General features: G+C 36.8%; 1 protein-coding gene across 8 annotated transcripts in view; it reads left to right on the top strand.

Moving 5' to 3' along the window:
- tenm3 (teneurin transmembrane protein 3) overlaps window positions 1-17,952 on the top strand; it is a 580,699-nt gene that overhangs the window by 547,216 nt on the left and 15,531 nt on the right. For all 8 annotated transcript variants that reach the window (XM_031895448.1, XM_031895444.1, XM_031895443.1 and 5 more), the window contains 4 exons: window positions 876-1,108; window positions 2,855-3,009; window positions 3,710-4,584; window positions 16,751-16,926. In XM_031895448.1, coding sequence (XP_031751308.1) covers window positions 876-1,108; window positions 2,855-3,009; window positions 3,710-4,584; window positions 16,751-16,926 — 1,439 coding nt within the window. The remainder of the gene's footprint in view (window positions 1-875; window positions 1,109-2,854; window positions 3,010-3,709; window positions 4,585-16,750; window positions 16,927-17,952) is intronic.

Below are 17,952 nucleotides of genomic sequence, written 5' to 3'. Positions count from 1 at the left end.
AGCTTTCATTCATTTTCACTTAATATTACATTGCATTGCATTGCATAGTACAGAATTATCCAAATGATTGCTTTCTGGTACAGTTTGGCAGTCTTAGGGCTGTTAGGCTGTTGGATGCAGATTGCCAAAGATCCTTCTGCTTCTTTCCTCAGCAGTCGTCAATATATGACTTTTCTCTTGTTGAGAAGGGCAACTTGCAGACTTGTCAGGTATCATTTGGCACTCTGCATTCATCATGTAAAATATTTCTTCCCTATATAGTAATATTATTTATCTGTACACTCATCTATAAACTGCTGTTTCAATGTTCTGTAAAAGAGGGATTTCATAGAAGCTGTGTCGGTTCTACAATACTCCAAAGCTCTCTGTGTGGTGCCTTTACTTTCTTTGCAAATAGCTGTATTTTAAGTCCTATGGTGCAGACTGCAAGATCTGTTTTCTTTATGATTGCTAATTGTTATAAGGAGAAGAGAAGGGGGGAGATTTATTTTGAGGTATAGTTTTGTTGGCTTTTGCAAAGAAAACATGGATTAAGTCAAAGTCTTTGTTTTCTTCTCCACCAAAACTCAGGTTGTGGCTATACTTGGCTGTGACCTTTGTTAATAGAAAGAAAAAAGCTTACTATAAAATTATGGTGTCCATTTTAATCAAGCGTAAAACATTTTTATTCTTTGTTTTACTTGTCTACTATTTTTAAGTGATTCAATGCTCATCTATCTGATTTTGTCTGCTTTACATAAATCTATGTATGGAAGCCCAATGATTACTTTTGAAGGCCATGTTGGGTTTGTAAGTGCCATTCAATATCCTCAAGCATTGCATAAAAGTATACATATGCATCAATCAACATTTTTGTATTGTTTGTGTCTCTGCAGCAGCAACTTAGCGCATCGCTATTATTTAGCTACAGACCCTGTGACTGGAGATCTTTATGTTTCTGATGCCAACACTCGCAAGATATACCGTCCTAAATCACTCTTGGGTATGAAAGAATTGATAAAAAATGCTGAGGTTGTTGCTGGAACTGGGGAACAGTGCACCCCATTTGATGAGGCAAGATGTGGGGAAGGAGGCAAAGCAGTAGAGGCAACTCTCACAACTCCTAAAGGTGAGTCCATCAAGGCAGTAGTAGAGTCATTGTGGTTTCCCACATATTAGCACTTTATCATTCACGAGTGACTCATTGCTAACAGCCAATTCTTTCCTGTTCTTTTATGCACTTTCTGTCACGTTGTGCCGCCTTATTTCCATTGTAAGGGAAAAAGAGGCATGGTTTTCCTAGTAATGGTCACATTATTTTTGCATTAATGGAAATGTAGAGTTTTTTCAGATGTTGTAAAGCTGTCCTGAAGATTCTTAGTAATCACAAAGATTATAAAATAAAAAGCTAAATTCTAGAACAACAAAGCCTCACCTTAGTGGTTCTCATTATACATGGCTGGCATTGTGCCATTGATGTTTCATTGCTTTATGTCAGCATGTGACTCAAATAATTGACCTCCAGGAGAGGTTTTGATGATTTGCAACATAAGAGCCATTTCAACCGAGCTAAAGGATTTGAACATGGGATTAACATACTGTTCTTCTGAAAATCAGAGGAGCCATCGAGTTTGATGTTATGTCCATGTTCAAAGTGGGGAAAATGAAAGTTTAAGGCTTTTATTTTGTTTAGAACAGTCATAAGGTAGTGAGCTAGTTGTCCATGTTAACTCTTAGCACAGTCATAAGGTAGTGAGCTAGTTCTCTATGTTAACTCTTAGCACAGTCATAAGGTAGTGAGCTAGTTGTCCATGTTAACTCTTAGCACAGTCATAAGGTAGTGAGCTAGTTCTCTATGTTAACTCTTAGCACAGTCATAAGGTAGTGAGCTAGTTGTCCATGTTAACTCTTAGCACAGTCATAAGGTAGTGAGCTAGTTCTCTATGTTAACTTTTAGCACAGACATAAGGTAGTGAGCTAGTTGTCCATGTTAACTCTTAGCACAGTCATAAGATAGTGAGCTAGTTCTCTATGTTAACTCTTAGCACAGTCATAAGGTAGTGAGCTAGTTCTCTATGTTAACTCTTAGCACAGACATAAGGTAGTGAGCTAGTTGTCCATGTTAACTCTTAGCACAGTCATAAGGTAGTGAGCTAGTTCTCTATGTTAACTCTTAGCACAGTCATAAGGTAGTGAGCTAGTTCTCTATGTTATCTCTTAGCACAGTCATAAGGTATTGAGCTAGTTGTCCATGTTAACTCTTAGCACAGTCATAAGGTAGTGAGCTAGTTCTCTATGTTATCTCTTAGCACAGTCATAAGGTATTGAGCTAGTTGTCCATGTTAACTCTTAGCACAGTCATAAGGTAGTGAGCTAGTTCTCTATGTTAACTCTTAGCACAGTCATAAGGTAGTGAGCTAGTTCTCTATGTTAACCCTTAGTATAGTCATAAGTTTGTGAGCTAGTTCTCTATGTTAACTCTTGACTGAAGAGAAAAGTTCCCCAAACATTTTGCAAGGGGTTAAAAAGGGAGAAAAAGAATCCACTGTTAATTTCTTCTTCCTTTACCAGTTAGTTGACTTAATTAATTCTTTTACAGTAAAACAAATTTTACAAAACATATGTAAAAGTTTTTATTGTAATACAAAATGTAATCTCGTCTATCAGTTTTCACATGACAAACCTTTTTCTCACTGAATTAAATCTGCTGTATATACTTGTATGTAAAAATAGTTAGAAAACGTCTCAACAGCTCATATTTCTTGTTAAAACTTATCTGCAAAGTTATGAACAAAATATTAATGGAAGGCTGTATTATTAATTATTAATGGAAGTGCAAGCCCTCTGTAAACGTATCACCTTTCTTCCCGTAAAGGAATTGCTGTAGATAAGAATGGAATAATCTACTTTGTTGATGGGAAAGTCATTAGAAAAGTTGACCAGAATGGAATAATATCCACCCTACTTGGATCGAATGACCTGACCTCAGCACGGCCTTTAACCTGCGATACCAGCATGCATATCAGCGAGGTATGGAAGCACACAACATGTATTTAAGTCAACATAGCACAAATGCACTGCCTCTGGGATATAATGTAGGAGAATTTTTTAGCATCCTACCAAAATGTCCTTGCAAACAGACAGGAAGTGCAACTCTAGTGCAAATGCGCATGCATGTTCCATACACACCAATTATTTTAATTGAAGCAAAGCATTTGTTCCATATTTCCCAAGAGGTATTTCATATTTATTTTCTTAATGAAAACCAACGCTACATTGTAGAAGTAGTTTCTGTATGAAACGCTAAGCTTGACAAGGGACAAGTGTCCCTGATGTACATAATGGGCAGCCTGTGTCAGAGCTGGCATTTGCTTATTGTTTACTCATCTGAATTAACACAGGTGGTACAGGCAGCAGCACAGATTTACCAAAAACCATATGAACATTTGTGCCATATTTCAGCAGCTGGGAAATGTAAATGTCTCATTTCTTCTATTAGCTTTCCAAGCACAGGTCTTTAATAAGATTTGGTTGTACAAGGAGAAAAGAACATGGACGAAAAGGAGTGTAGAAAAGTCTGCTGTATAAAATTCATTTCCTGCTTGGCATTATACCAATCAGTTTCTTATCATTAAAGAACACAGTACTTTGCTTTTAATGTGTTTTGTAATGTGTTGTTATGTAATTTTCAGCTAGATTAAAGGATTCTATTTGTGTTTTATCTCTGCAGGTTCGACTTGAGTGGCCCACAGACTTGGCTATTAATCCAATGGATAACTCTGTTTATGTATTGGACAACAATGTAGTATTACAGATCACTGAAAACCATCAAGTACGCATTGCTGCTGGAAGGCCAATGTATTGTCAAGTCCCTGGAGTTGAGTACTCATTTGGGAAGTATGCGGTGCAAGCAATTTTAGAATCAGCAACAGCAATTTCTGTCTCTTATAATGGAGTCCTTTATATCACAGAAACAGATGAAAAGAAAGTCAACAGGATAAGACAGGTGACAACAGATGGAGAGATCTCATTGGTTGCAGGAATACCATCAGAGTGTGACTGTAAGAATGATGCTAACTGTGACTGTTACCAAAATGGTGATGGTTATGCAAAAGATACCAAGCTAAGTGCTCCATCGTCCCTTGCTGCATCTCCTGATGGCACACTTTACATTGCAGATCTGGGAAATATAAGAATCCGAGCAGTCTCTAAGAACAGACCTTTTCTTAACTCAATGAATTATTATGAAGTTGCCTCTCCAGCAGATCAAGAACTTTATATTTTTGATGTCAATGGCACACACCAGTACACTATGAGCTTAGTGACTGGAGATTACCTTTATAACTTCAGCTATAGTAATGAAAATGATATCACAGCCGTGACTGACAGCAATGGAAACACCCTTCGCATCCGACGAGATCCAAATCGCATGCCGGTGAGAATAGTCTCTCCAGATAACCAGGTGATTTGGCTGACCATAGGCACCAATGGCTGTCTCAAGAGCATGACCGCACAGGGACAAGAGTTAGTGTTATTTACTTACCATGGCAACAGTGGCCTTCTGGCAACCAAAAGTGATGAGACTGGATGGACAACTTTTTTTGAGTAAGTGAACAGTTGATCTCATGTTTGTCTGTCTTTGTCTGTATGTCTATGTGTTTAAGTCTGTATTTTGTATGTCTATATTTGTACACCACTGTAGGGAAGAGACTAAGTCATATAAGGGATGCATAGTATGATGAGTAATATTCAATTAAACTAAATAGATTTTAGAAATCATTAGGCCTTTCCAGGAATATATATAGAGGTAAAATTATGTTTTCATTCCTTGGGTGAATGCCTTTTTATACATACCATTGAGTGACTCTGCCTAGAATTACACAATTTGTTATCCACAAAAATCCTCAAATCTTTCTCAGTTAATGATGCCCCTAACTCATGTTGATTTACATGATAGCTTTATAAATATCAGCTAGTGTTACATGGTTGGTGTTGCTGGACTACATTATTAATGATGTTGCTGCAGTTGGTGTAAGCAGCCTGTGATTTCTACAATATGTTTGTTTTATGCATCTGGTTGCAATACCATGCACATCATTTCTGGTTCACCTTAGATCAGGGGTGTCAAACTCAATCACATAAGGGGGCCGAAATCTAAAACACAGGCTAAGTCACGGGCCAAATTTTTTATTAATATACTTAGTAAGATACTAAGGGGTATATTTATCACAATGTGTAAAAAGTGGAGTAAGCCATTACCGGTGATGTTGCTCATAGCAGCCAATAGATGCTTTGCTACTGTTGAAATCTGATTACTGATTGGATGCCTTGGGCAACATTACTGGTAATGCTTCACTCCACTTTTTACACAGCATGATAAATATACCCCTTAGTCTTAGTTACTTTGTGAGGAAAATGGAAATTGATCAGGCTGGATGGTCAGACGCACTCACCAAGGGCCACATAAAACAGCCAGGTGGGCCGGATTTGGACCCCGGGCCTTGTGTTTGACATATATGCCTTAGACTATATACGCCACAAGATGCTGGACCTGGCATTGTTGACTCCTTAACAGAAACATGTGATTTGGGAGTTTCATTATACAGAATAGGGTCCACAGATATATAATAATGAAAAAGTTGCAAGTAGTTTTCCCAATTGTGTTTCTAATTGACCTTAATCTGACTCATGCATGTTTCAAAAGAACATTGATACTGGATATTCCACTGTGTCATTCTCACTTGCTTCCATGCACATTTAGGTCTGTCACTTTACCGCTGAGTTTGATTATGAATGACAGTGACCTCAGATGAAAGGCCCTACAGCTTTTGCTTAACTGAACCTGCCTTCTTGTCTCTGAAACTTTTTTACATTTCATAACGTATCAAATATATTTTTTAAGGTAACTGCTCATTTGTCTCTTTTTCACGATAGAAATATTACAATTCAGATAACCTAAAAACATTAGGGGGCAATGCTTTAAGCTGCTGTAGAAGTTGGAAAAAATAATTTATGAGCATTTCAGCTTCCAGAAGGACTTTGATTATTTGCGTTTTCTTAGCATATGTTGTAAATTAATCACAGCCATATGGTAACTCCAGACATTATATGAGGACTTTAAAGACCTCTCTTGAGCAAGATGCTGGATAAGAGAAATATAAATCTAATGCGTGATGTATTCCCATTTGCCATTTAAAATCCACATTTGTTTTTAGTTTCTCTACAATGGCAAATGTTACAATTAAAATAAAAAAAAGCAAAACATTTTTGTCATATATATATATATATATATATATATATATATATATATATATATGCAGATTGTTTGTTCAGCAGGCTAAGCAGGTACGGTATATTTCTAAATGTATAAAACTATGACTTCAGAACCAGTACAGTCCCTTGTAATTTATAATTTAGAAAGAGGGGATTCAAAGAATGTGTGGAGAATACAATATATCTGCATATGGGCTGGTATAATATAAACACATGTAAGAAGAATTACAAATATTGAATTGGAAACATCACAATACCAATTTATTACAAAGAACATGTTGCAACCATCTCAGTCTGAAACATTCCCACCTAAAATTAAAATAAAAAAAAACAATTGCAAATTATTTCTTAAATTTCCCTGTACTGCCTGGAAACATCACAATTCCATGAGCGACTTGATTTTACGAAAGCCTCTGTATATACAAATGATAAAACACACACACATTCCAGACAGCAAGCTGCAACGTTATAACATTATTATCACCCTCCATGGTTTACACTGTATAGGAAATAAAACCATATTACAGTAAGTTCAAGCACAGATTGTTTATTTATTTACAGACTCATTTCCTTTTAATAGATCTTTTTATGTTGCTTCTGCATGTATATTCTCATTCATGGCTGAAATAACAACAACGAAAAAGTTTAAAATGTCCATTGAGCTGTCAGTGTGCAATACAGTGACATGTAATGTGTAACCCTGCCCGTTGGCTATTGTCTCTTGGGAATCTAGTAAAATCCCTTGTGTTAAAACAGCTTCCCCAGTGCCTGTAAATACAGCAGATGAAGAACCCAAACCTGCTCTTGCTGAACATACAATACAAGTAGTAAATCAGTCATAGTAATAGTAGTTGAGTGCCAGATGAGAGACATAGGATTGAGACCTCAGTCTACTTGGCTCAGGCTCTGGATATACACTATAGCTTGGGTGGACGGCTTGCTTTGCTTTATTAGAGCAGCTTGTTTTTAATATCGGTGTTTCTTTCCATGGCTGTTTCCTGACTTCTGCTCTGTTATAAAACATGTCTGGAATCTCTCATAAAACATGGGCAGACTGCTGTGTTTTGGCAAGAAAGAAGTAGTTAAAGTCCCATGACTACCATGAAATCCGTTTCCCTATGCAACCAGAGAAACTGAATAAACCATTTTTTCAATTACATGCAAATTGCATTTTTATACTAATCTTCCTTAATTCAAGGTTACATGGGGGCCGGGGGTTTGCAAAAGTAGTTTCAACCTATTCAGAGAGTTGTCTCTCTTTAAAAAGTGGCTTTGTTTATTCAGTTTTGTTCATGTGCTCTGTTGGATTTGCCGAAATGGGATGTTTAAATGTTGTTTAAATATCAAGATCCTTGTCACCGGAGGGATTAGGAGTAGGGTAGCATCAGTAGAGAAGCAGATCAGCATATATTAGGAGGCTGACACGCTTGAATTGATCAGATGTGATGAAGCAGAAAATGTTTTTCTAGAATACATGAAAATGATTCTGTCATTTTAAAGGGTCAGCGAATCTAAAGCACATTATACCCTTACAATTTTTTTTAATGTATTCTTTTCACCTACAATGCAGCTCACTCATCTGGTTTCTTTGATTCCAAATATTCCACTAATGTCGCTAGAGTATGCATAAAAAGCCAATGGGTATGCAGCGCGTGTCCTACTTACTGGAATATTATACATCAAATAAAGTTTCACCGAGCACAGCATCAAAAAATCCTAAAAAAGGATAATACTTTGTTTGAAAGGCTTATACTCTAATTATAAGGACTTTGCAGTTGCAGTTTGGAAGCCTTTTACACACACACAAAATATTGTATTGTATGGATGTACTGTATATTATTAATTATTGTCCCTGTTAAAGAGAACAACATAAGGCAGATCCTATGTTAGCCCTTCAGATGTTGTTGAAGTACTATGTATAGTGCTTAAAATTCAACTATAGTTGAAGAGGCCTACAAGCAGGGCTGCCTCCTGGCCAGTAATAATGATGCTTGATACTAATGTTGTTAAAAGGAAAGAGAGGCTGGTATGCTTTTCCAGAAGAGTTGGCAACCAAACCTACAAAGTCAGTAGCCCCTTTAACTAGGGTTGCTACCTTTTCTAAATAAACTTAGCAGCCGAGGGGGGGGGGGGTGATAAAAGGGGCAGTCCATGATGTAGGAGGGGTGGGGTGATGATGAAAGGGGGCAGAGCTACAATGTCACAGATATCACAGAAGGATTGGGGGGGGAAAAAAAACAAGAAAGAGTAAGTGTCAGTTTGGAGTGGGTTTTTGGCAGAACAAAGGCTTAAGGGAGTGGATGGTGGGCTTAAGAGGGCGGGCCAGGGGCTTAACTGCAGGGTATTACAGATTTACTGGCAACTACAGTACCAGTAAATTTGTAATACCAGCCCCAGCTTTGGCAGGTGTTTTACAGGCTAGGCTGGTAAAATACTGTAAGGGTGGCAACACCCCGTGCAACTAAAATGCTCCCCAATAGTCCTAGACTATACTTGAGCAGCAGGTAGTTCAGCTACTGTTCATGAATATCAAAAATATGCTTAATATGAGTGTATTAGTTTGAATAGTACAATCTGTAGAGCTCTCTATCTGTACAGCTTCTCTAAATATAGAGAAATAAGTGACAAAATGCATTCGTTATGTAAAGGCCTGTTGAAGTCCTCTCCCTAATTAGATAGGCAAGATTACTGTAGCTCATTTAAATGAAAGTCATTAAACAGTTTTTAACTTTGAAATGCTCTTAAATGCGTAGCTAAAGGCCACCGTGATTCAGTCTCCCATCAGCTTTAGACCATAATAATGAAAAGAAATGCTCTGTTTGGAAATAGCCTTGAAGGAAACATAGTGAATCTACTCGACTATTCACTGATGAACATTCTGATGCGCCCGTTGTGCTGAGTGGCACAGATCCTTGGGTAGCCATCACTTTTCTAGGGGAATTATTAAACATTTAAATGATGTAGTGATATCAGGATAATGAAAACAGTGTTTTGTAACTTGAACAAGTATGTACTTGTATGTTGTAGAGAAATACTCAAGACACATGCAGTTACATACTATATAGCCATCCTTTGCTTAAAATTCAAATATGTATCCTAAGGAGCCTGCAGCAGCAAGGTTTAACCAATGACCTGGCATCTCGTATATATTTGGCTAACCATTGCAATAGTCTGAGGCCTGATTAGATTAATGATTTTTCTAAGTGCCTGTTTTTCATGCTACACATTAATGATGCAGTTGTATCGGCATACCAGTTATTTTTCTCTCTTACTTGTTTTATTGGAGTCAACTATGCCCATTTTAAGTGCCTTATGGTTGATAGAAAGATGTGGCTCCCCACGCAGAAACACATGCATGTGACTACTACTGCACATACATTAACATATTATAATCTGTGTTAGGAAACTATTGTGTGACCTGTTCATTTACAGGTAGGGAAGGCAGTATTTGTGTAGGTTCTTTGTATGTGTGCTCAGAAGTTCTTACTTGTCCTTATGCCTGACTCCTTGAAAGAAAGAAACACATGGCGATGGGGCTTTGTTGCATATTCACCCACTGGGCAGTTATGTTCTGCCAGTATTCTGAGCTCTTGGTTTGCTTCCAGTCAATGTAGGACTGTGCCGAGGGTCAGCTAAAAGCTGCTGCACCAAAAATATAGTTTTGTAGATGAACAGCACAAAATTCTACAGCTGCATATTTAGTGGAACCAGGGGACCTGAAGAGAAATGACTCTGTAACATTACCTAGAATCGACCACAGATTTTTGCCCACGGGCGCTTCACAGGTAAATCCAGCTCTGCTGCCAAATTTACAGCTCTTCGTAATATTGCTACTTTTTTTTTTTTTACAAGGGAGCTGTAGCAGTAGGATTATAAGAATAGAAGAGAGGATTCAGTTTTTTTTTTACACAATCTTTTCTGTTGAATTTGAGCGGGTTTAACATATTAGTAAAGCCAATAACAAAATAATAGAAATATATATATATATAAAACATGAAATGCTTTTCAGAAGGCAGACTGTACATTGTATGGTTACTATATTGTTTTCATTTCTTCTTGCCTTTCGAGTAGGGTATAATATATCTCTCAACATTTAAATCCCAGCATTCCCAAGCAATACTTACTTAAAGGACATGATCTGTTCCGTAAAGCAACACATATCTATTCACTGAAGTGACTGCTAGTATTCTGAGTGAAGTCATTCTAACTTAAGTATTTCGGTGATCAAAAGTTATGATGGCCCTTAGTGTGGTGAAAGCCTAAACGGAACCCCTTCCTTTTCTTGGGCAGGTCACGTCTCTAAAGAACCGTTATATTAGGTGAAATGCACATAATGCTCAAAAAAAATATCATATAGATGAAATTCTGTGATCTGGTACATGCTGATCTCTAACAGCGAGGTTTTCATTTTTATCATTTGATGCCATTATGCTTATTCTGTTCTGATGTTAGTCTAAAGAGTAAGTAAAGAGGTAACTACCATTTAGATAAATAGAGGTAAAAAAAAATATTTATTTAGTAATATTATTTAATCTGTCTTCACAGGCAAAAAATTTTTAGGGATTATTATTTATAACACTGGGCAAATTTGCCCTTGGGCAGTAACCCATAGCCAGCTGCAGGTAGAACAGTAAATCTAACATTTGATTGGTTTCCATGGGTTACAGCCCACAAATATGCCCACTGTTGAAAAATGACCGTGACTTGTCTAAAGCTGGCCAGACTTCTGCTGATTTTTTTAGTGGTTCAATCAGCATAGTTTAGGAATCATACACAAGCTAGTGGGATGCCATCTTAACTGGGATGGGGTCAGGGTGGGGCACCACCATTTCAGGTAGCCTAGAGGTTCTTCCTGTGCTAAGCTAAGGGAATAGAAAAGCATTTACGAGAGGTCAGCATAGTTCTCCAGACAAACCGTAAAGCTGGGAACCTATTTAAATTTTACTTTATAATGTCATATCCAAATAGACTTTTTATCGTAATCCTATCACAGCAGATAGATTTCATTGTTGCTCTTCTGTTTAACATCATATAAATTATACAAAGGAAATGTATAACCTTTATACAGCCAAAGTACAAATGGATATAACTCCAATTCATTGTCATGGAAGGATAATAGGAATGACCCGCAGTGACCTTGAATGGCTGCTTTACTAATTGAATCTGTGTGATAATTGGATATATCACTAGCTTAAAAACTATGTCTTCATTCACCTCCCTTTTCATCTCTTACACATTAAGCATTTCACAACTGCTGGCAAATGTTCAGATAGGACACACTAAGGAAAGTACATAGAAGTCTGCAGAATTAGATTAGAAAGTACTTTTTCTGTATCTAATTCTGTGACCTTTTGCTTGACAAAACAATTTTCATTTCAGATCACGTGATTCTACCATTTTTAGCACCCTGCCAATCATTATTGTATCTCAACGAATGCTGCTAACCTACTTTCTAGCCTATACTGTTTCTATAATAGTTCTGCATTTTTTTATATACATGGACATTAAATATAGCAGTTCAGTCTTAATAAGTTTACCATGACCATAAACAGAATCCTAGAGTGAATTTGGCTACAGGTAATTCATTGCCTGCGCACTGAGCCCCACTGCTTTTTGCCTTGTCAAACACATTACACTGAAGCAGTAAATTGTAAATTACAGCAGTATAGCAGTAATTTGACAGCAATGACACCTGTACCTATGCAATCTGTTAGATATGTGTATGAATGTATATATATATATATATATACATATATATTGCAGCTGTTGTTGACCAGATTTAGTTGAGATTTGTGCACTCTCTCTTAGTTTCCTTGAAGGCAAAAGCTCTTGAGTGAGTCCCTTATTTAAAGAAATATTATCAAGGGAAATGTTCATTAATTAATAGAGCTTCTCCAGCAGAATCCTGCATTGAAATCTGTTTTTCAAAAACACAAACAGATTTTATTTATACAGGTATCGGACCCCTTATCCGGAAACCCGTTATCCAGAAAGCTCCGAATTACGGAATGCCCGTCTCCCATAGACTCCATTTTAATCAAATAATTCAGAATTTTAAAACGGATTTCCTTTTTCTATGTAGAAATAAAACAGAACCTTGTAATTGATTCCAACTAAGATATAATTACCCCTTATTGGATGTAAAACAATCCTATTGGGTTTAATTAATGTTTTATTGATTTTTTAGTAGACTTAAGGTATTGAGATCCAAATTATGGAAAGACCCCTTATCCGGAATACCCTTGGTCCCGAGCATTCTGGATAATGGGTCCTATACCTGTACTTAATTTTAAAATTTCACATGGGGCTAGCCATATTCTTCATTTCCCAGAGTAAACTTCAGTTACACTTTACTGCTGAGCTGCAAGTTGGAGTTATATCACCCCCTCCCAGCAGCCGATCAGCAGAGCAATGGGAAGGTAACAAGATAGCAGCTCCCAATAGGTATCAGAACAGCACTCAACAGTAAGAAATCCAAGTCCGGCTTGGGACTCCTTCAGTTACATGGGAGTAGGAGAAACAATAGGTTACCTGAAAGCAGTTCTAATGTGCAGCGCTGGCTCCTTCTGAAATCTCAGACTCAGGCACAATGCACTAAGATGGTGCCTACACGCCAATATTACAACTAAAAAATACATTTGTTGGTTGAAGAATAAAATGTTAAATGGTAGAGTGAATTATTTGTTATGTAAACAGTGTAATTTAGAAATAAAGTACACCATAAAAATTGTTACAGAATCCCTTTAACTTATCCAAATCCATATATATGAGATGGCATTGATGACTGAGATGTTTTATATTTTAATGGTGTCTATCAGGTAGAAGAATGGCGGGCACAGAGGCAGACAAAGCAAAACTTGAAGCCTGCCTGTTGCAGTATTGGCTGAGGGGAGCCATTTTGTGTCAATGACAGGAGATGTCAGCCCCAAACTCTTTGCTAGCCCTATGACAATATCCATTTAATAAGAAACTGATAGTTATATGTACCCAGCAAACAATTTTAAGAAGATTGAGAAACTGGGGCTGAATTCTAAGCATATTTGCATTGCTTCTGAAGGGGGCAATGTATCTTGGGTTACAAGTCTGGACTGGGGTATAAAATAGGCCCTGGCATTTTAAATACCGGAGGCCCAAATGGCCCCACTAGCCCAATACATAGTGACTGACCATGGTATCTTACAACAGCCCCAATGGCATTAGCCAGAATCCACAGTTTGCCAGTCCGGTCCTGCCAGGTTGTCCCCTAAACCTAATCGTCAGACACTGTCCTGCATGACCACCAGAGCAAGTTACCTTTGTACAGTTACAGTCTCATGTTTCCAAATCACACAACTGACCACAAAGAGCATTATTTCTATTAAATTCAGACTATTAGGAGCACTGAAAAAGAGAACAGCTCAAGTGAGCCAAAGACAAGTTAATACTGAAATGTAAAGTGCAAATTAATAGTTATAATTTAAAGCAGGCTTTTAGAAGCAGTGCCACAGAAAAGCATGTGCTTGCACCAGTTTATTTTCCTTTCTCCTGCTTTTAAATAAACGTAGGCGTTAATGTGAGAAGGCTGTCATTATATTTTTGTCTCGCTGCTCTACAAGTTTGATTAACTAGCTTATGACAGTCTGCATCTACATGTAATGTGCATTCCACAGCATCTCTCTTAACACTTTCCAGACTTTTGTTGCAAAGCCTTGACACAGAGCATAGATGCCAAACATACATACCTTCGAATGTCAACTAAAAATCTCAGCTTCATATATTGTATAGGAAACAAGATTGTTATACAAGTATGTTGTTATTTTATATTCTCGTTGTAATATCTGCCAGCCCTCACAAACATAATTATGAAGCAGCACATCTTGTTATATGCGATTGAGCCGCCATGGTGCCTTATGTTATGTAGTGGGATATCAGCCTGCAATAAGCCATGGATAATTGTCTAGTTAGTCTTGTCCTGAAGCATGCAGCTGTATCAAACATCTTCCTATTACAGTCATCCCTGAATTCACTGATTGTTATACCATTAATAATACAGGTTTTCTACTTATTTAGCTCCCAACGTGTAGCATTGAACAAGAGATCAAATGTTTCTTTTAGTCTCTGTAAAGGGCCTATTCATCTGTCTTTATCATTATGGCCTTGTGAAAAGAATTTATGTATTCTCCAGCAGCGACCATCAGCTTACTTCTAAAATAGCAATTAAGATTCCTATATATATATATATATATATATATATATATATATATATATATATTATATATATATATCATTTTTTTTTTTTAAATTATCCTTCTAGATATACAGTGCTTGAATATACAATGAAATGGCACTTTGTGCATTTATGTATCATTATTGCTGTATAACACAACAAACCATGACATGCTTTTATTCATTATAAGGAACTTCTATGTCAATGTTGATGTACAGCAGCTTCCATATAAAAAAAAAATAAAGTTCTGTCGTAGAGGCTATGGCAAAAGGGACAATTTAAGCACCACTTAACTCATGTGGTCCCCATGGTCAGTTGTTACTGACTGCACTGTAAAGTAAAGTTATAGAAAAAAGACTACAAAGCCCAGTATTAGGGAAGGCATTCTTGCACCACAATATATTTCAAAAACCTAAATAAACCTTTCTGCTGAAAGTCCTACCTAGAGGATGTTAATGTTCTTTTTCTAGATAGCTCCACAATGTGCATGGTACAGAGTAGTCACTCCTTTATCCCCTGCCCCATTCCTGAGGTTATTGTTGCAAATGCACCTAATAATCTGTGTTAGCTGTGCAGTTTAAAGTAATCTACCGTATAAAAGGTATAATAAAATCTGACCCACAAAATTTAATCATAATCTTCAGTGTAGTTTATCCCTAAACCTTGAGCAAAATCAGGGAACACAATACTTTAGATCCAACAATACTTACTAGTATCATATATTACTATAGGGCTGAAATGTTACGTAGGGCATTACATAGATTGTTTATCATATCAGTCTCTGCCCTTTAGAGCTTACAATCCAAGGCCCTTATCATTTTCACCAGGAGCCAGTTAACCTGCCTATGAGTCTTTATATTGTATTGTGAGTAGGTGATTCTTGGCTAATAAGAGCCAGTGTTGTTTACAAATCTTCTGTGTTGTTTAGAATTGACCTGTTTTTAAAAATGACAATTTCATTGTTGTTTTTTTAAAAAAATGACCATGTTCTTACTGAAGAACATAATCATAAGCACACAATCAGCTTATTAGAGCGAAGAAAGTACATGCTCTTTCTGGTGGTGCAACAAGCCTTGTAACGGTGACTTTATACTTGGAAATCAGTAAATTCTAGTGGCACAAAATATGTCCTTTGTACTAATGCAGATGTATTCCTGCAATTTCCTTGTTGCTATGCAGTGTCTTTAATACTGCAGCCTACCTGTGTTTTGTGCTTCCATTGCTCAGCCATATCTGTAAGCTCTGGGCTAAGAAACCTCTTTATCTAAATATCACTTGCCTCACCTCAGAACATGACAGTTTCATTTCTTGCCTGTTGTCGTCCTGTGATAAAGCAAGAAATCTGTGTTTTATTATAGGAACTAGAGGGAAACAAATTATTGGCAAAGCAACTAGGCAGTATTATGTATATATATATATATATGTGTGTGTGTGTGTGCATGTGTAGCCTGCAGAATTTAATCCTCCATTATGTACTTTTGTCTGGAACTGTGAATATGAGAATAAGTGGCACTGACTTTGCTATCATGGAAAAGGATAAGAGCATAGTGAAGTTAAATGGAAATTCTTTTATCTGTTATAGTTTTATAGTCATTTATACATCATTTTACCTGCTACAGTTGTTGTATTTCTTGCTTTGAAGGCAAGTTCGTCATTGACAAAGTGCTATATGGTAGCACCATACAGTGTGGAGTAGTTAGTGTTTTACTGAAAGCCTAAAGACCACATAGCTTGATGAAAATATCCCCACTTTCCAACATCTTCAGGTAAACATCCCATGTTGTGCCTTTCTGGTATTTTCCTCAGGGATCTGTTTACTGAAGCACTAATGCTATGTTATGCTATGGCTAAATAAGAATAAGCAGAAAAGGGATCCTGTACACGTACCCATATCAAGCTGACTGTGTTATATTATTATTATTATTATGCATAATTCCCTTTTGCTATTGGTTTACAGAGGTGCAGTGGCCAGCTCTTTGTTGTAGCTCTCATTTTTACCTAGATTTTGTGATCCCTGCAGTGTCCAATAAAAACAGCAAACATTTGGGACCTCTAACGTTTAATCTTACAAATCTCCATGTTCTGGACTTTCTAAATATTTTCATGAAGATAAAACTTAAAATAATTTCCTGCCTTCTTTGAACAGGAGGGTGGAAAGCAGTCATAATTAGAAATAATGTTGTAGCAACCGGCCATGATAATGCTCTCACAATCCAACAAATTAGTTGACTTTTAACAAAAAATAAAATGACTTCTGTCATAGTTTTATTTTGTCGCTGTTTTTTGTTTTAGTTACGACAGTGAAGGTCGTCTTACCAATGTGACTTTCCCAACTGGAGTTGTCACTAACCTCCATGGAGAAATGGACAAGGCCATCACTGTTGACTTAGAATCATCTAGTCGGGAAGAAGATGTAAGCATTACTTCCAACTTGTCTTCAATTGACTCCTTCTACACAATGGTTCAAGGTAAGCAACGTAAAAACTCTGCAGCTTTGTACAAATGGTTCTAGTAGCTGGAAACAGATGCTTAATTCCATCATTTCCAACGGAACTGCAAAATCATAGGTTTCTTGGTAGGTTCCTTTCCAGTCTATTTGCCCAATTTCTTTCTTGCACCAGAGCTTTTAAAACATGCATAGAATCATCAGAAAGCCAAGATCTACACAGGCCCACAATTCCTTGGGAAGCCTAGCCAGATAAGTACAGTATGTGTGGGCAACATATTGTTCAGTGTATGACTCATGAGCTTGGGATTTAGATGACCATTGTTTTTTTTTTTTTTTGTTAGTTGATCAGATCTCTTAAACTTAATGGCCAGGCATTGGATGTGCACAAAGACTGCCAACAAACATATTGTTATTCTGGTATAGGTATGGGATCTATTATTTTGTGGTTTTCCGAATAGTGGGTCTTTCCTGAATTTGGATCACCATACCTTATCCCTTATCATTTGGATATGATATAAACTCAATAGGATTGTTGCCACCAATATGGATTCATGCAGCTTAGTTGCCATCAAGTACAGATGTGGGATCCAGAAACCCGTTATTCAGAAAGTTTCAAATGATTTCCTTTTTTCTCTGTAATAATAAACAGTACCTTGTACTTGATCCCAACTAACATATAATTAATCCTTATTGGTGACAAACCAATCCTATTGGTTTTAATGTGAAAATAAGCTTTAAGTAAGCTTAAGGTATGGAGATCCAAATTGCGAAAAGCAATGGTACCGAGCATTTTGGATAACAGGTCCCATACCTGTACTGTTTTATTGTTACAAAGAAAAAAGGAAATAATTAAAAAAATGTTAAATTATTAGCATAAAATTGTCTCTATGGGAAATGGCTTGCCTCTATTTTGTAGATTTTTGGATTTCGGACTTCCAGATAACTGATCCCTACCTGTAAATTGCACTTTGTATTTATATAACATATAACAGACCTAATTTCATTTCAGGATTTCTATAGTACAAGTTTGTGTTATCTTAAAAAA

This window comes from Xenopus tropicalis, chromosome 1 (genome assembly GCF_000004195.4).
Source record: "Xenopus tropicalis strain Nigerian chromosome 1, UCB_Xtro_10.0, whole genome shotgun sequence".
Classification (NCBI taxonomy): Eukaryota; Metazoa; Chordata; class Amphibia; order Anura; family Pipidae; genus Xenopus; species Xenopus tropicalis.
This window is presented reverse-complemented; position numbering and strand designations above follow the sequence as displayed.